The 15,611-nt window shown below is 48.1% G+C and overlaps 2 protein-coding genes across 2 annotated transcripts; one reads left to right on the top strand and one right to left on the bottom strand.

The window, feature by feature from the left end:
• The first annotated feature begins 403 nt into the window (after positions 1–403).
• LOC128277627 (polycomb group protein Pc) lies at positions 404–4,550 on the top strand. The gene is made up of 2 exons (XM_053016109.1): positions 404–528; positions 1,273–4,550. Exons 1-2 carry the CDS (start codon positions 466–468, stop codon positions 2,545–2,547), a joined length of 1,338 nt encoding a protein of 445 aa, XP_052872069.1. The 5' UTR covers positions 404–465; the 3' UTR covers positions 2,548–4,550.
• Positions 4,551–4,754: 204 nt separating this feature from the next.
• LOC128277949 (TBC1 domain family member 9) lies at positions 4,755–10,003 on the bottom strand. The gene is made up of 12 exons (XM_053016563.1): positions 9,891–10,003; positions 9,517–9,692; positions 8,522–9,345; positions 8,294–8,442; positions 8,112–8,217; positions 7,378–8,046; positions 7,154–7,309; positions 6,924–7,087; positions 6,580–6,844; positions 5,747–6,515; positions 5,564–5,670; positions 4,755–5,488 (listed from the first exon to the last, which is right to left on the bottom strand). The coding sequence occupies exons 1-12, from the start codon at positions 9,932–9,934 to the stop codon at positions 5,252–5,254; spliced, it is 3,666 nt and encodes a 1,221-aa protein (XP_052872523.1). The 5' UTR covers positions 9,935–10,003; the 3' UTR covers positions 4,755–5,251.
• Between the last annotated feature and the right edge of the window lie 5,608 nt (positions 10,004–15,611).

The raw sequence follows: 15,611 nt of genomic DNA, 5'->3' as shown, positions 1-15,611 counted from the left end.
AACACTGCAAACGCAGCAGAGACATTGAAATATAGAGCCTTACGGTTCGCTGTGGCACGCACGAAAACTATTGTGACACGCTACCAAAAGAAGCAAACAGCTTAGGCCAAAAAAGGACATTAACTCCACAACTCGTGCTCTGTGTGAAAATAAAAAGTGAAATTTACGCACGACGCTCAGTGGCGACTGAGTGTGCCTGTGTGTGCGAGCGCGTGTGTGTGTGTGAGCAGGCGCGCGGTTCAAACCTACTGCGATCATCCTTTTGAAGTTGTGGAAAATTCAGAGGCTATGCGTGCATAGAAATTAATATTCCCGACTAGGAATTTGGCTTGCTGCGGTAATTTGGCCAAAGCATATAACATTTCAGAGCGTTTTAGACCAGCGATTGCCGAACGAACAGCGAGACCCACAGGACATCAGAAAGCCGGCTGCACATTGTTGAGAGCGAACCGCTACGGCAACAAAATGGAAATTACAGACGATCGTGTTTATGCCGCCGAAAAGATTATGAAAAAACGTGCTCGCGCGGTAAGTGTATTTTGGAAATTAGCAAGCCACGGGCTGCAAGCTGACGATGGTTTTTCGAGCATTTTTGTGCCCGCTGTCTAGAGATGCTGGCCATGCAAGAGGGTGTTTACACATTGCGTCTACGTCATACACATAATTAATCGAAAACAAAATAATGTGTGAACTCTGGGAGTATACAATTGATGCGTAAGGCGAACTGCACAACGCAAAGTTCCCTCTGGTTAGTTGTGTGTGTATGTGCGGGAACCGCGAAGCGTTTTTCTGCGAAGGCAGCTGACCTTGACTGGCTCGATTTTCCGCCTCGCGTCGTGATGTTGCGAAACTATCATTTTTTGCGACTCCGTTTCGCACGCCGCCTGCTGCGTTTGTTTGCCGGCGTCGCTGCGGACGTGCGAATGAGCGAAAAGCGGAACCGGCAACCGGTTTGTTTTGGATCGGCTGTACTTCATGTTGTTTTTTTTATGCGGTCTTCAATTTTCTCCCGGAGATCGTATCTAAATATTGCGTTTTAAATTTATTAGAAGCTTCGTCATCACACAACTGCCCCATTATTTTGCATCCGTATGCTGAAACCGAATGTTTTTTTTTAATGTAAATTTTGATGACGTTGGCAAATTTAAAGGAATGAATCACACCATTTTTAGCATTGCTAAATTTCTTAATCACTAAATAATTTAAATCTATGATGGACCGAATTAGTTTGATCATTATGATTGATTCTCAAAATACATTTCTTCTCAACAGGGAAAGGCTGAATATTGGGTAAAGTGGAAAGGCTGGAGCCAGCGGCACAACACTTGGGAACCGGAAGAAAATATTCTCGATCCGCGGCTCATCGATATCTTCGAGAAGTCCTTACGCGGCAACTCCACGCTCAAGCGTAAGAAGAAAGCCGTAATCGAAGATTCGGATGATGACGAAGAGCCGGGACCGCCTCCGGTTTTGTCCACTCCGGAACCGGAACCGAAGCCTGAAAAGAAGGATCCAGTGACTTCGACCAAGAAGGAAAAAGAGGAAAAACACCATCATCATTCGCATCACCATCATCACCACCACCATCAGAGTGAAGGCGGAGGTGGAAGCGGCAAGAAGGAAAAGGAAAAGAACAGTGCGTCCAGTCCCACGGATGGCCTGAAGCAAAGGGCTGGCAACAGTTCCAGCAGTAGCAGCAGTCCAAGCATTCCGCCGAAGGATAAATCTTTGCCGGTTGAAGGTTCCAGCATCATCACCAAACAGGAGTCGCAAGCGGCGGTCACTACCGGAAGCCACGGAGCGCTAGGCGGAGCTGTAACCGGCGGTCAGCTTCCCTGTTTGAAAATTTCGATCAGTGCAGTGTGTGAGGACGAGCCGAATGATCATGACACCAACTCCAATTCGAGTGACGATCAACCGCTCAGTCACAAGGATCTGGCGGGCACTAAGCGAAAGGCCGAGGTATTATCGAAGGGTGGCAAGGTAGGTGTCACGATAAAAACTTCCTCTCCCGACGAAGCAAGCGCAGGTCACTTGTCGAAGGTCCACCGGCTTGAAGCGACGCCGCTGGCGTGCTCATCATCCGTTGCACCGATCAGTGCATCAGCCAAACTCGATCTGAAGCCCGCTGCACCACTTTCTCCGGACACACCCGCATCGCGCCCGGAATCGAACATTCCTCCGGCCGATGGCGGTAACCAGCCAGCGCTACCTGCCGCGGCCGTAGTCGGGCTGGCTGCCGAAGCGGGAGATGAGCAGCAGCAGCCGCAGCGGGCCGATGCGCCCAACAATGAGCTGACCAATGGAAATGGAGGTGCCAACATGAACAACAACAACAATCTAGAGAAGCACGTTACACTGGCGCTTTCGCCCCGCTCGGCACCGCCGAAACTTTGGCTACCGAAAACACAGACGACCAATCAGGTGTTTATAACGGATGTTACCGTTAACCTGGAGACGGTCACCATACGCGAATGCAAAACGGAGCGAGGTTTCTTTAAGACCCGCGAAATGCAACAAGAAGGAGGAAACGACCTACTACACTAATGCTGTACCGGGGGCGAAGTGGCAACAGGAAACAAAACGGAAAATGGAGTCTGATGATCGTGTGTACCTGTGAGGAACTGAATAGAAGGGATCCGTTGCAAGTGTTGCTGTCATGTTAACTGTTAGCTCCCCATTTTACTACCAAAATACCCCTTATCAAGAAGGAGTAGGACTAAGGTCGCATGTGACGATCGTATGTCCCGAAAAAGGACTCGGAAGGGAAGTTCGGCCAAAAGAAGCCAAAATCAAACTGTAAATAGTAAAGCGAATACTCCGAACATGTGTCGCTCGCAGGCCAAACGCATCGGACGTTGAGCGCGATTAAAGTACTAATTTTCGAAAATACGATCGAAAGAAAGAAAGAACACGAGAAAAAAGGAGAGAGGACAGAGAAAGAGAGTGTCGTGCAACGTGAATTGTACATACCGAGCTGGGAACTGCACAAGGATCTTATACGACGCTAAGTTTGCGGTCGAGACTGCAAGAAATCGATACTAGAAGGAAGTCATACTGAACACGGACATCCGACAGCCTGCTAGGATAGTATCTACCCTAAAAATGATGTGTGTGCGTGTGTGTGCGTGCGTATGAGTAATTTTGAGGAGTGTGTATGATCAAAGTGGCATCTATTGTGTCATTTATTGTACGCCAGTTTGTGGATTGGCAAACCTGATCTTGTGATGATCATCTCCGATTGGTGCCACAACTATTAAATGGTCGAGAGAGAGAAATTTTAAGCTTTTTCCAGCAATACTTCTGTAATGAGTTTTTAAACAGAGCGTGAAGAACGTTTCGGAATTACCATTGTAGTTGGTAACAGGAATTGCTTTTAAACGTATAATGCATTATTTGCTTACTTTTACGCCAGTTGACGCAAACCAGAGTTTTGACTTTGCACTGTTCTTAACATTCTGCTCGATTCAGTCAAACTTCATTCAATTCGCATCCACTACTGTTTCCACTGTGTTGAGACAGGATCATTGGGTGTATAGCATTAGTTAGTATTAGTTTATATTGTCTTTACATCTCTATTGTGTACACCACCACTTCAGTAGTTCGTAAAAACGAGAACACAAATGGTCATTAAGTACAACTTTCAATTGTAATCGCATTAAAATGCTTTCAAAGTCAAAAAAGATGGAGGCAATGGACTTTTTTTAGTGTCCAATCATTCTAGATCACATTATTCTCACCAACGAGCTTCAAAGTGTTTTGTTCTTTTCACCATCAATTAATGTGCTATAGAAGTAGCAGCTAAGTTGTTGTAGAACGCCGGAGAAAGTTCATCGTGCATGGATGAATTCACACGCCAAGATCTAACTTAGTTGTACGTTGGTATTTTATTTACTCGTAAGCTTTTTGTAATATTAAATTCGTTACACAAAATTAATTATATTTCGACTTTCCGGGTGCGGGTAACATGGAAATGGAGCCCATGTCTCGATCAAAAGCGATCGTTAAACAGTCCAAAAGAAATATTCACCTTGTATAAGTAATTAGTTTTTCTACTGGAGAGCGGAAGATGTTTATTTATGATTCTATTACTACCAAAAATTGTATCGATTTTAATTTGAGCTTGTAAGGATTTATTTAGGTACCGACGCTGCGGGAAAACCAAGAACGGGAATTGCACGTCAGCAAATGGAGTGAAGAATCTAAGCTGTTTCGAAACACATGTCTGCTGTATTACTGCTGGTTTCGGTCGATTTATGTTGCCCACGTGCAGCGCATTGTACGGAACACGAAAATGTGTTTTGAATGACACCACGGCATCAAAAAGGACAAAGCAATATTGTCATACTATGCTTATTAATGTACTCGCAAGTTAGTCGATGATTTACGTAGTACGTGGCAAAAGCAAATACATTCACAAACCCCTAAACGGACAAATCGGAAACAAACAATAAGCAACGTATTCTGTGCTATTTATACACTCTTACGTAAAGTATCTTTCGTAGTTTGTAGAGTACTTGCAACACACATCTATTGTTATCATAGTTTAAGAAGGTAACTAAAAACTGCATATAAAATCAATAAATGCTGCGTTGTTTGAATTTTTTACAACTTTTTGAAAGAAAAATCGTCATTCCAACCAGCGATCCGATAGCTGCCGTCTTTCTTTCAATTGATCAGGCGAAGGGGACACAATGAAACACAATATATCCATATGAGGAATACCATTTCTTCTCTCGTAAAATAGCGCTCTATAGAATGTTTATGTAGAAGCGTAACTTAACAGTGTGCTTCTGGGCACAGTAAAAGCTACCAACTGAAGCTCAGACCACGGTCCGCCCAGTTTTTGCCACACACGAGTTCGATTCGATTCGAAACTTAGAGAGAGAGAGAGTCTGCTCCACAGCCAGTGCTAGTAAAAAGATTGTTTTCAAACTTCCGAATTTGTATAAACCTTCCCATCGGCGGCTCCGTGCGAGTCCGCTGCCGCTTTTCGAGGAATCATGTGAATCGATCAGAATCGAATCGAACTGGAGAAAGGGCCGACAACGATGCTGCCCCGCCCGATGCTGCCCCGTGCCGGAGATCAACATAATGAACTCAAAACGTGCAGCAAATGTGTGAATGTTTGTGATCGAGCGATAGTTTACATTCGCTCAAGTAATTAACAATAGCACCAGCAACGATTGCTGCATTAACAACGCGTTAAACAATAGGCAGCGCTGGGCGCGATTCAATTTCTCTTTCTCTTTTAGCTTTTACACTTTCGGCGATTTTTTTGCAGCGTTTCGACGCGTGACTTAATGGAAAATGGGAGCGAAAACTGTTCCTCGATCACACCGACGGACATGGCGGTCGCTACGAACTGATTGAGGGATATTTCCCACAGCGTTTCCGAGTTATGGCCTGCGGCTGTCTTGGAGCCCCGCCGCTTAGGTGTACGTTCCGAGCTGGACGATGACGGATTGCCGTTCGGGTCGAACTGAAACTGGAATGTGATAAATTCAAAGCCGAAGGAAGACGGTTTTTGGCCGCCGGGTGGAGGCAATTGAATCCCACTTACCATTTCACCACCTTCCACTGCCGGGAAGGCAAGCTGCGTGAAACTATCGTTGCTATCGTCTCGCCCACTGAAGGCAACGTCCTCACCGAGTGAAATCAGTGTTTTATCTGTTTTGTAAAGCAGAAAATAATGATTAAATTATATACGGGGTGCACCGATGGTGGTCCCCTCGCGCAAACTTACAAGACGTTTGCACCTGCTGGTCGGTAACTCTCTGCTCTTTGTTCAAAATTTCTAGCAACGTGGTCCAGAGGGAGATGAAATTTTTCTGTCCCATGTTCGGAATGGTTTTGTACGTAAAGTTCGAGTCCGGTTCGTCGAGAAAGATGCGCAAACCGCTAATGCTGCGTGCCTCGGTCGTGGTCGCCGTGGCCCCACTAAGTCCGCGTCGGCTGACGCTTTCATCAAGACTGTACCGGTTAAACCCGAGGTCGCTTATGTCCGACCGCGAACCGAACGATTCCGTTTCACCCAGATTGGCATTGTTATGACCGGAGGTGCCTGCTACCGCACCACCACTCGCGCTGCCACCAGCCGTCCCGCCGATCATACTGCTGCTCGTGGTCGGTAGATCGACGTAGAATATTGACGACGTTTCCGCGTTGGTCGATGTTTCATCTATCGACAGGTTGGGCGTAGCGTTAAAGTGTGACAGCGAAAGACTTTCAACATCAGTCGCCTCGAGACTGATGTCGATCGGTGACGGGAGCGATTTGATCGTTTCCATCGGATTGTCACTAAAGAAGCTTTCCGCTTCGGTGGCGACCTCGGTGTCCGAGTCGCGAGATTCACACACGCTGCTCGTTTCCAGTTCTTGAGCACTCAGGAGCGGCGGCAGGTGTAGAATGTACAGCAGCTTCAGCTTCTCCGTTGCGCGCTTTGAGCAAATGATGCCGATTGCAAAAATCAGCTGTTTGAACTCGAGATAACCGGCCGATTGTTTGTCCATTAGCTAGCGTGAAGATCGGAAAAGGTGTTAAAAAGGACCCAAACTGTCGTTGGCGATCGTAGCTTACGCGGAACAGCTTCTCTGCCACATCGATATTCTGACAATGGCCCCACGGCGTTAGATCGACGAACAGTTTGCGAAAGGTTTCGTAGTCTACCCGGAAACAGTCATAGCGGTTATCGCGAAACCTTTTCTTGGCATCGTTCAGCACGGCCATATCGAAAACCGGTTCACTGCTGTTGACCGAGGACGGGCGGGCTCGATTCTTGACGCTTATCTTCTCATCCTTTGTGTAGCACAGCAACATTCGCAGCTCTTCACCATCGAAGTACCTGCAGAAGTGATTCAACAACAGAACGTTACTGGACATGATTGTCCGCGAAAGGCTAAAAATGGCCGGCATTTGCTTACCCATTGTCTTTGTAGTTTTTTATCACACTATTTTCCAGATCCTTCTCGAGCTGGTGGACGGTTATGCGTCGGTGTTTGTTACGCAGCTCTTCAATCTTTTGTGACGTTATTGCTTTACCGAATTTCAGATATGCTTCGTAGATGAGCGTCTGCACGGATTGGCTCTAAAAAAGGGGCAGGCAAAGAGCGCATAAAAGCGTGTTCCTTCGGTCCGTCACCCTGTTACGCACTTTAATCTGCTGTTTCTCCTTATCGATGATCCTGATCCGTTGCACCTCGTCGTTAAAAATGCCCATCAGGAAGGTGGACAGCAACTGCATCGCCTCGCCGTCATCGCTACACTCGAGCAACTTTTCTTGGTTCCATTCGAGAATTTTTAAAGCTATCTGTAAGGTTCCGAATAACGATTAACACACTACGGACATCGAACGGTATTCCAGAAGGTACAACGTACTATGAAGATCACTTTTGCGCCATCGCAAAGAAAGCAGTCGATGATGTGAAGCGCACTTTCGTACGGCATCACGCTGAGAAAGATCGTAAGGAACCAGGACAGCGATATCATGCGTATCATGCCCAGCTCGGACAGTTTGACATGCAAGCTGGGCAACTGACCCGCGATCAGTTCGTCCAGCAGCCCCTGATCAATCTGTGCCCCGACGACACGATCGTTGTAGTAATCCGGCAGCAGCGACTCGCACAGGCAGCACAGTATCCAGAACGCGTCCTCCTCGTCGCAGTAGATGAGAAATACGGACGTGACAATGTTCATCGCTTGGCAGTAACCAATCTCCGGGTTGCGCAGAGCGTAAGCCTGCAGCACCCTTCTCAGCGCCGTAATGCCTATGTTTGTCTGGAAAGCCGGATGCTCCGGTAGCGATCGATGTAGATCGCGCTCGATCTCCTCGAACGAAACCGGGCTTTGATCTTTCGTCCGTGTCACCAGTTCCTGGTACAGGCCCGGGTTCATCATTTTCATGTGGATCGCACCGGAAAAGATCATCCAAATTTCGCGCCGCAATTGGTCCGGGATGCCCTCGATGACGAGATTGATCGTGTCCGTGGTGCGGAACATCGAAATGTTACGCCCGTACAGTGAGAAGTGTTCCTCCCAGCGCTTCATCTGGAGGACGAAAATGGACCAAATTCCAGAATGCAACGCGTCGTCATGAGATCCGTTACGCTTACCTTCTCCGCTTGCATGTCATCGAACGCGCGGTTGTTGGGATCCTTGTAAAGGTGCATTAGAGGCTCCTGCTTCACCCAATCCAAATCATCGTGCGTTCGCGCGGGTCTAACGGAGAAGAATCATGGCACAGAATTATGCGCAACCCTACGTATTGCGGCGGGAGCACTTTCTCGATACTTACGGAACCGTTTTGGAGAGCAATTCCGAAATTTTGTTTATCAGGAACTCACGATCCAGAATGTGCTGCAGTACGAAAATGCTTCCATCGGACGTGGTGATGATGATCCGGTTGATGAACCGATTGTGGGGATCTTCATTCTTTTCAACGCTCTGTACAAAAGGGAAAGCACGCGACCGGTTAGGTCTCAACAAACGAATTGTGTTTCTCTTTAACTGATCGGTTACTTACGACGATCTTACTGAGCGGAATGACGAGCGCTACCGCGGATGCGACCTCGCTCTTGAAGCACAGGTAGTTCTGCGACAGATACAGTACGCCGGTGATGTGCTTCTTAGCGTACGGTGCCCACAGCGATGCCTTGATCATACCGTCTAGTATTTCCGTTTTTGGCACGCGAAAGTGTATCCGATACTCGTCCGACTGCTGGCGGGCCGTCAGGTCGCGCAGCAGCTGCGTCTTCTGGGCGACGTTCTTTTCCGTCTTCTTCAGCACCACCGGATCGTGGTCGACGAGCGGCTGGTTCGGATCCTGTATCATTTTCTGCATCGTCAGCTTGCTCAGCTGCTCGATCAGCTGGTACGCTTCGGCGGGCGAGTAGAGAAACACGAACGTGTACTCCTTGGCCTGGCCCGCCCGCAGCGTGATCGTGTTGCCCGACTTTTTGATCTCGGTCAGCTCGTTGTAGCGAAAGCACAGCTTGCTCTCCGATCCGAGTATGTAGGAGTAGAAGCAGATGTGGTTGAGCGACAAGTAGAGCTGTCCCTGGCGCGGTATCTTGCGGAAGTGGCTGCAGTAGTAGTAGTTGACCAGCTTCTCGTCCTCGGGCATGCGAAACTTTTCGCGAAACTTGCACACCGCCACCTGGAAGCTGGTCGGATCGTTCTGCTCCTCCGATGGCCGGCTTGTGTGCGCGAGCAGGGACTGTATTTTGCAGATCGTAAAGTTGGTGATTTCCTCCTCCGTTTCCATCTCGTTGATGACGCGAAACAGATTCTTCGCCAGCCACTCCCAGTCGATCATGATGGCTTCCAGTGTGATGTCAGCGGCAATTTCTGCGGCATAAGGCGGAAGAAAGATAACAAAACAAACCCCCATTCAATAGCATCACCCCGATGATGGGGCGGTCGCCGATTGACGGCGGCGATCGTCTCTTATCACCTCGTTCCACCACCCGGACCCGGCGGTGGTCGACGCATCTTCGGGCGATAAGCCAGGCAACCTACCGTAGCATAGACCCGTCGAGGGTTGGTAATGCAAAATGCGGTACGGTGACGGCCGAGTGTCCAGGACGTTGTCCAGCGTGCCGACGAGCATCGAAGAGAAGCCGCGCAGGCTGCCGTGGCCCTTTCGGTGCTGCAGCAGGAAGTAGCGCGAGGTAAGCTTCGTCGTTTCGTTAACCCTGCGAAAACGTGACCCGAGAGGAAACAAGGGAAATGAGACGCAATGAAGCTACCCGCGGCCGATGATAAACGCCCTATCGCACACGGGCAGCTATTAGTCACAGTTTGCTCCGCTCGTTTCGTTTCGGCCGATGCCGGTTGCCGCAACGGGAAAGACAAACTGCGACATAACGGCACTTTGTGAGATGTCTACTTACCACAGTGCGAACGGCATCGAACATTCTCTCGGTGGAATCCACATTCTGGCGACCGTTCACTAGCACGGGTTAGGTCCCACCGGTTCGTGACACACTTGCGGATTCGTGAATTTCCGATGCAAACTACGAGATTACATGAATTAACCCGTTAGTAAACAGAGCTACGAATGAGTGCGATTGATACGTTCGCATGATTGTTGTTCTCTCCTGCGGTCTCAGCGATCGCGAAGTTGTGTGTGTTTCGCGAGGGCAATGTTTTGACAACTGCGCCGATCCGCAGCACCGAAGAAAGGGGCATAAACGAGCGGCAGGTGTCATGGTTTAAGGTTTGTGTCTCTGCTAAAACGGCAATACTTTAAATTAAATTCTTCGATCGAACAAGAATATCAATGAAAAAAGGACCGAAAACGATCGATAAAATTAGTGATTCGTTTGTTAGAAGTGTATTTGAAAATCGTTTTCACATTTGACCACACTTTTTCGAAAAGAATACGTATATTTTTCTAACAAATAAACGTTGTGGACCAAACTCAATGATCGCTCTAACCAAGAGCCCATTGGAGAATGCATTGATCGAAAGATGTAAAAGATGATCAAATAAAAAATTTAGTTGCCAGTTTTAGAGGATATCTTCCCCAACATATTCAGCAGTTAAAACGTCTGCCAAACAAAAAACAGATACGAATAGAGAAGACTATGGGAAGTAAACGATAACACTAAGACACTACGGAATTATCTGCCTTAATGGACTGTTGATAGTCTAGCACCACGGCCAAGCACATCTCCACCCCCGAAATGAGCTACGGCAAACCCGGCCCAGCAGGGTGTCGATGTAAATCTTCCGACGTTGTATATCGACCCATCCAGCGGAACAGCACGTGGACAATCCCATCACCTTACGGTGGCATACCTTCGAGCGGTAAGCCCACATCCGTGCTTGGCGCGCTGGCCCATTCAAACAGGTAAGCAAACAATCCATTTATTATTCATAATATTTACACGGAATATTATTTCCCTTTCACCTGCTACCATTATGTTGATCGTTTAGCTCCGGGCCCTTTTAGATGGGTTTTCTGCCCTCACACCTACCACCGAACCTTTCTTCTTCGCCCTCGCAACACGCGGTTGGCCATTGCTAGGCTCGTGCTGGATACAATGTAGCAGTTTAAGAACTATGTTGTTTTCGCCATTAAACTTTGGGTGTAACATTAGGAGTTTTTCGTTAACTCTAGAAATAATACTGAAATACTGTTCCAAGGGTAGCTTAAGATTGAGTCGTATTGGAACGATCCCGATCCGATGCAAAGATTAAGGAGCACCCATGTAGTGCCCGAAATTGATGACCCTTTGTGTAGCAGAACAAATTCAATCAATACTGTCCATAAAGTCCGTCTAGTAAATGGTTTCTTCTCGCATCGTTGCCCTCGGGCACCGGCAACCGGCACCGGAGACACAGCTGAACGTGAGTGTGATAAATGGCAATTAGTACGTGCGGAAACAATTGGTATCGCGAAGTGTTCGCACACGCAAAGCACGTGGCTGAGCTTTCAGTAGCACCATCGACCTTGGGTTGTCCGTTGGTAGCGTTGGGTCCGCCATGTGAAAGGGGTTTAAAAATGATGCGCCCCATCCTGGGTCACGAAACAACTCTCGCGCGGCCGGCCAGGATTTCAGAAAAACAGGAAAACACCAGACACAACACAACTTCTGGCAACCCCGGAAATCCTCACGCTCAGTCGCATCCGGTGCGGTCCCTACTCCAGAAAAGGCGCCCGCTCAAATCTGGCAACACTGACACGTATACCATTTCGGGATCCTCTTTTTTGCCCTGTCCATCTCGCGCTCGGGCATTGTGGCCGTGCTTTGATTGCACTCTGGAGGTTATTTTTTTTGTGTGTGTTATTGCACCGCTCCGTGTTTCACGTCCTCTAGTGCGGCTTTGTTCAGTGCACTTCCGGTTGCATGATCTCGTTGGGATTTTTTTGCTCTCTCTCTCTTTTGGAACTCTCCAAGGATCGCAAAGCGCCAAAGTGAGGCTTTGGGAATGGGCGAAAGAAAACCCGTACAGCAGGGCAAACAATCCCGCATTGGGCCAACAAAAAGCCCGCGCTGCACAAACGAGATTTTCATTTGTGGCCAAGCGGGTTATTGAGATGAAGGGGGCTTTTTACACTTCTCAACAGCGGGAGCCATCTTTTCTCACTGAGGAGGCCACCCGGACGAGGACGTCGTTTGCAAGTGGCTTGATAATTGGCCAAGCGATACAAAAACCTGTAGCGTCATGAGTTATGCTCGACTTGAAGGGCCCTGGCCGGTTCATACTTATGGCCGGTCGCCACGCAACGCTGGCACTTTCCATCACAAGTCTTACTTCGGTCCACGATTTCCACTCCGGGGTGATTGCTTTCTTTCGTGCTAAAGATTTCCACTGTAACACTTTCCGAGCGGATATTTTTTTCCGCTTGCCCACCGGGATGACTGTTACCAACCCCTTTTTGCCGGATTACTTTCCGGTGGCACTTTTGCTCTGAGCGATCGAATTTTTATTCGTTGCCCTCCTGGCTGACTGTTTTTGCTATCCTCACGTAATAACACTTTCAGTTAATAATTTATCGCTCACGGTACGGAACTGCGCACTGGACCCCATCCGGCCCATTCTTTCTGGAGGTTGTGCATGATGGAATTCGGATACCGTGACCGGCTGGCATCCGGTTTAGTGCAAGTGGCATCAATTATTGCTGTCCTAATGGCGAAGGAAAAGTGTTTATTTTTGGATATCACTGTAACGTCCATTCTATGTGCTTTTCCCAGTATTTAAAAAAAAGACGCTGCAACAGAGCCAGGCCAACAGGGAACAGAATGATTTAGTAACTGAAAATGTTCAACTCAAATGGGTGTGAAGTTGAGTGAGAAATTTTCTTAACGATCCACACCAAGCGTAATCCGGCGCGTCCCCCCCTCAAAAGGCTCCATTCCATTGACCATTAATTGAACAAATGGAGCACGGCACAAACCGAGATCTTCACAACCCAAATCCTGGCTGGAGAGAGGCTCGCCGAGGTAAAATAAATTACTCGCAAACGCGGAACGAGAGTTTTCCATTAAATCCTTTCCCATCCAACTGACCGACGGCCGAACCAACGCAGAGGCCTACGCTCCGCGGGCCCCGCTCCGCTATCTCTAGTGCCCCGTCACTGTCTCCGCATTTGGGTTTGGCGACGGATTTTGCAAAAACTTCGGCATCCGCATTTTTTGTGCCCATCTCGGTCCATTTTTCAACCTTTCGCCATTTATGTTTCGGATTTCGAGGATATGAAAAAAACGGTTACAAAAACTAGTTCCTTGCACGACTCGGCACGGTACCCAAATGAGCAAACTTTCCTCCAAAAAGGAACACAAAAATAACAACCGAGAGTGAGGGATGGATGTACAGCACTGGGAAGTCGTAATGGCAGCAAATATCAAGATTAAAATCTGTTCATTTAACTGTCGAAGCGCCGGACCCAACGGACACGGCCGTCGGTTGGGCAAATACTTCCTCGCAATCGGAACGAACCGCTGCCTCCGAGGTAAGTGGACGAACTAGAAGTAGAAGAAGAGAGATAGAAAGAAAAAGAGAGAGCAAAAAAAGAAAAGTCCTCAAGACCACTTTCCAGGTTCTTCGTCCTTTTTTTCATTTTTTATCCCACTTTCCTGATGCATTCCCTACGAGATCCTGATGAGCGAAACGAAAAAGGCATCAGGCATCGACACGAAAGATACAGGCACCGGACGGTCCACCCGAGAGAGAAAGAGACAGAGATCTTTAAACCCATCCGAAGCACTCTACTCCCCGATGCGGAATTCGGAAAGATTTAGCATCCACCGTAAAGCGACCGAGTCGAGTATGGAAAATACTTCGAATAAAACAAAATGGTGAAAAGGATGAGAAGAGAAAAAATGGCAAAATAAACGTCCAACGGACACTCGACGCCGAACGCTGATCGAGGAAAATCGATCCCACCGCCTGGACTGGGGAGCATAATTTACCGTATCAGATTAGTGGACGGCACCGGGCGAAAGCGGGAGCTTTTGGAGTTTGTTCCTTTGTTGGCGACGTACGGCGAAAATTCAGACGATTTTCCACTCTTCCATCTCTCTTTCACGCGGTTGTTTTCCCTTCAGAATCAACTCGAGAGAGCGGAGAGAAGGAATTTTCCAAGCTTTCCACCGGCGCTTCGGTGTAATGATTGCGTTTCGCTTCCCACCGGACTTCGATCCGGGTCGACGTTGAACCTCGGCCGGCGATAATCTAGCTGCAATGTAAAGAGAGCAGCCTACTGCCCAGTGGCCTAGTCGTTGGCCGTTGGCCATTACTGATGGCGATGTGCGGGGTTGGGCGATTTCCGGAATGAGGAATTGCGATCCGAACCTCTGGCCTGTTGGAGCCTCTTGGGTGCGTTACCACCAGGATTTACGCCGGGCGACCGTACGCTGGGTTCTGCTTGTTAACAAACGGTTCGACATATGTAAAATAAAATACCAGTTGATTTAAAGTTATCCCGGCCCGTACTGATTGGGATGACCCGAAGCTGTGCTACGCTGCGGAGGACTACTGGCTGGCTTAGGGAAGGATTAAACAGAGTGAGGTAAAGCCGTGCCGTGAATGGGCTGGGGCGACGACGTTAGACCTATTTTAGTGCCCACGTGCTGCCATGTAAGCGTCCGCTTTGTGTTTACTTTATATCTCATTGATAAAGTATACAAAGGGACGCTGTGAGTTTTGATAAGACATGTCCTTTATTTCTAATATTTACACTTTGTTCTGCTTTTCGTTATATTAATATGATTAAAACTTAAATATCTGGTTCTAGAAACTTTGTTAACATATTTTCGGTCGTTCATCGTAATGCACCCTCAGGATAAGTTTTACAGTATTAAAATATGCTAATCTGTTGTACATTTTCTCGAGAAGTCTCGGAGAATGATGAATTATTCTTAATCCAATCTTCGTGTCAGGCGAAACCCTTCAAAAGTTTTGCGAAAACCCATCTTGTCGCCGTCGTCACCGGAGTAGCTTTGCTTCTCGAATCTCGAACGCTGTATTTCGATGCCGTCGTGACGTCGTGTACCGAAAGCCATCCCTAATGAATGAGATTCTTCTTTTTCGTCAATGACACCACAGCCTTTGTGCGGCACCTCGAGTGGCGGCGTGATATTTTCCCATCTGCGGGGCCCCGAGAGCCCAACGTTCAAGAGACCGAAAGCAGCCGCCCCGGGCTAAGGTCGATTCGGACAGTCGGTGGCCAGACCCGCACTCGATTAGGTACGGTGAAAGTAGTCTTACACTAGGACATAATCCATACCGCAGGCCTTTGGCCACTTCACTTGCTCGAGGAGGTCCTTGTGTTTGCTAAATTGTTTCATCACCTCCAGCTGGCCGGGCACAGCCCGAAGGACAACACTTCGCCGGTACGCCGGCGGTGATAAATACTGGTGCCGGAAGCCTCGTTCCGGGCGGGCAGTAGATTTCTGTTGAAAGATTTAATGTGCCCGACGGAAACGGACAGATAATTGTGTTTGCCCTTCGGCCCGGGACTACCAAAAATAACCAAGGGCATTAAGGTGGCGGACATGGCTGTTAGTAGCTTTCATTAAAAAAAACCCGTGTTGACCGTGTTGTCCTTTTATGAAAAATGGATCCAATTATGCGTCTGACACACACACAAACCACGCCATCGT

Source organism: Anopheles cruzii, chromosome 2 (assembly GCF_943734635.1).
Source record: "Anopheles cruzii chromosome 2, idAnoCruzAS_RS32_06, whole genome shotgun sequence".
In the NCBI taxonomy this organism is placed as follows: Eukaryota; Metazoa; Arthropoda; class Insecta; order Diptera; family Culicidae; genus Anopheles; species Anopheles cruzii.
The sequence above is the reverse complement of the archived record's forward strand: the minus strand, read 5'-3'. Positions and strand labels throughout refer to the sequence as shown.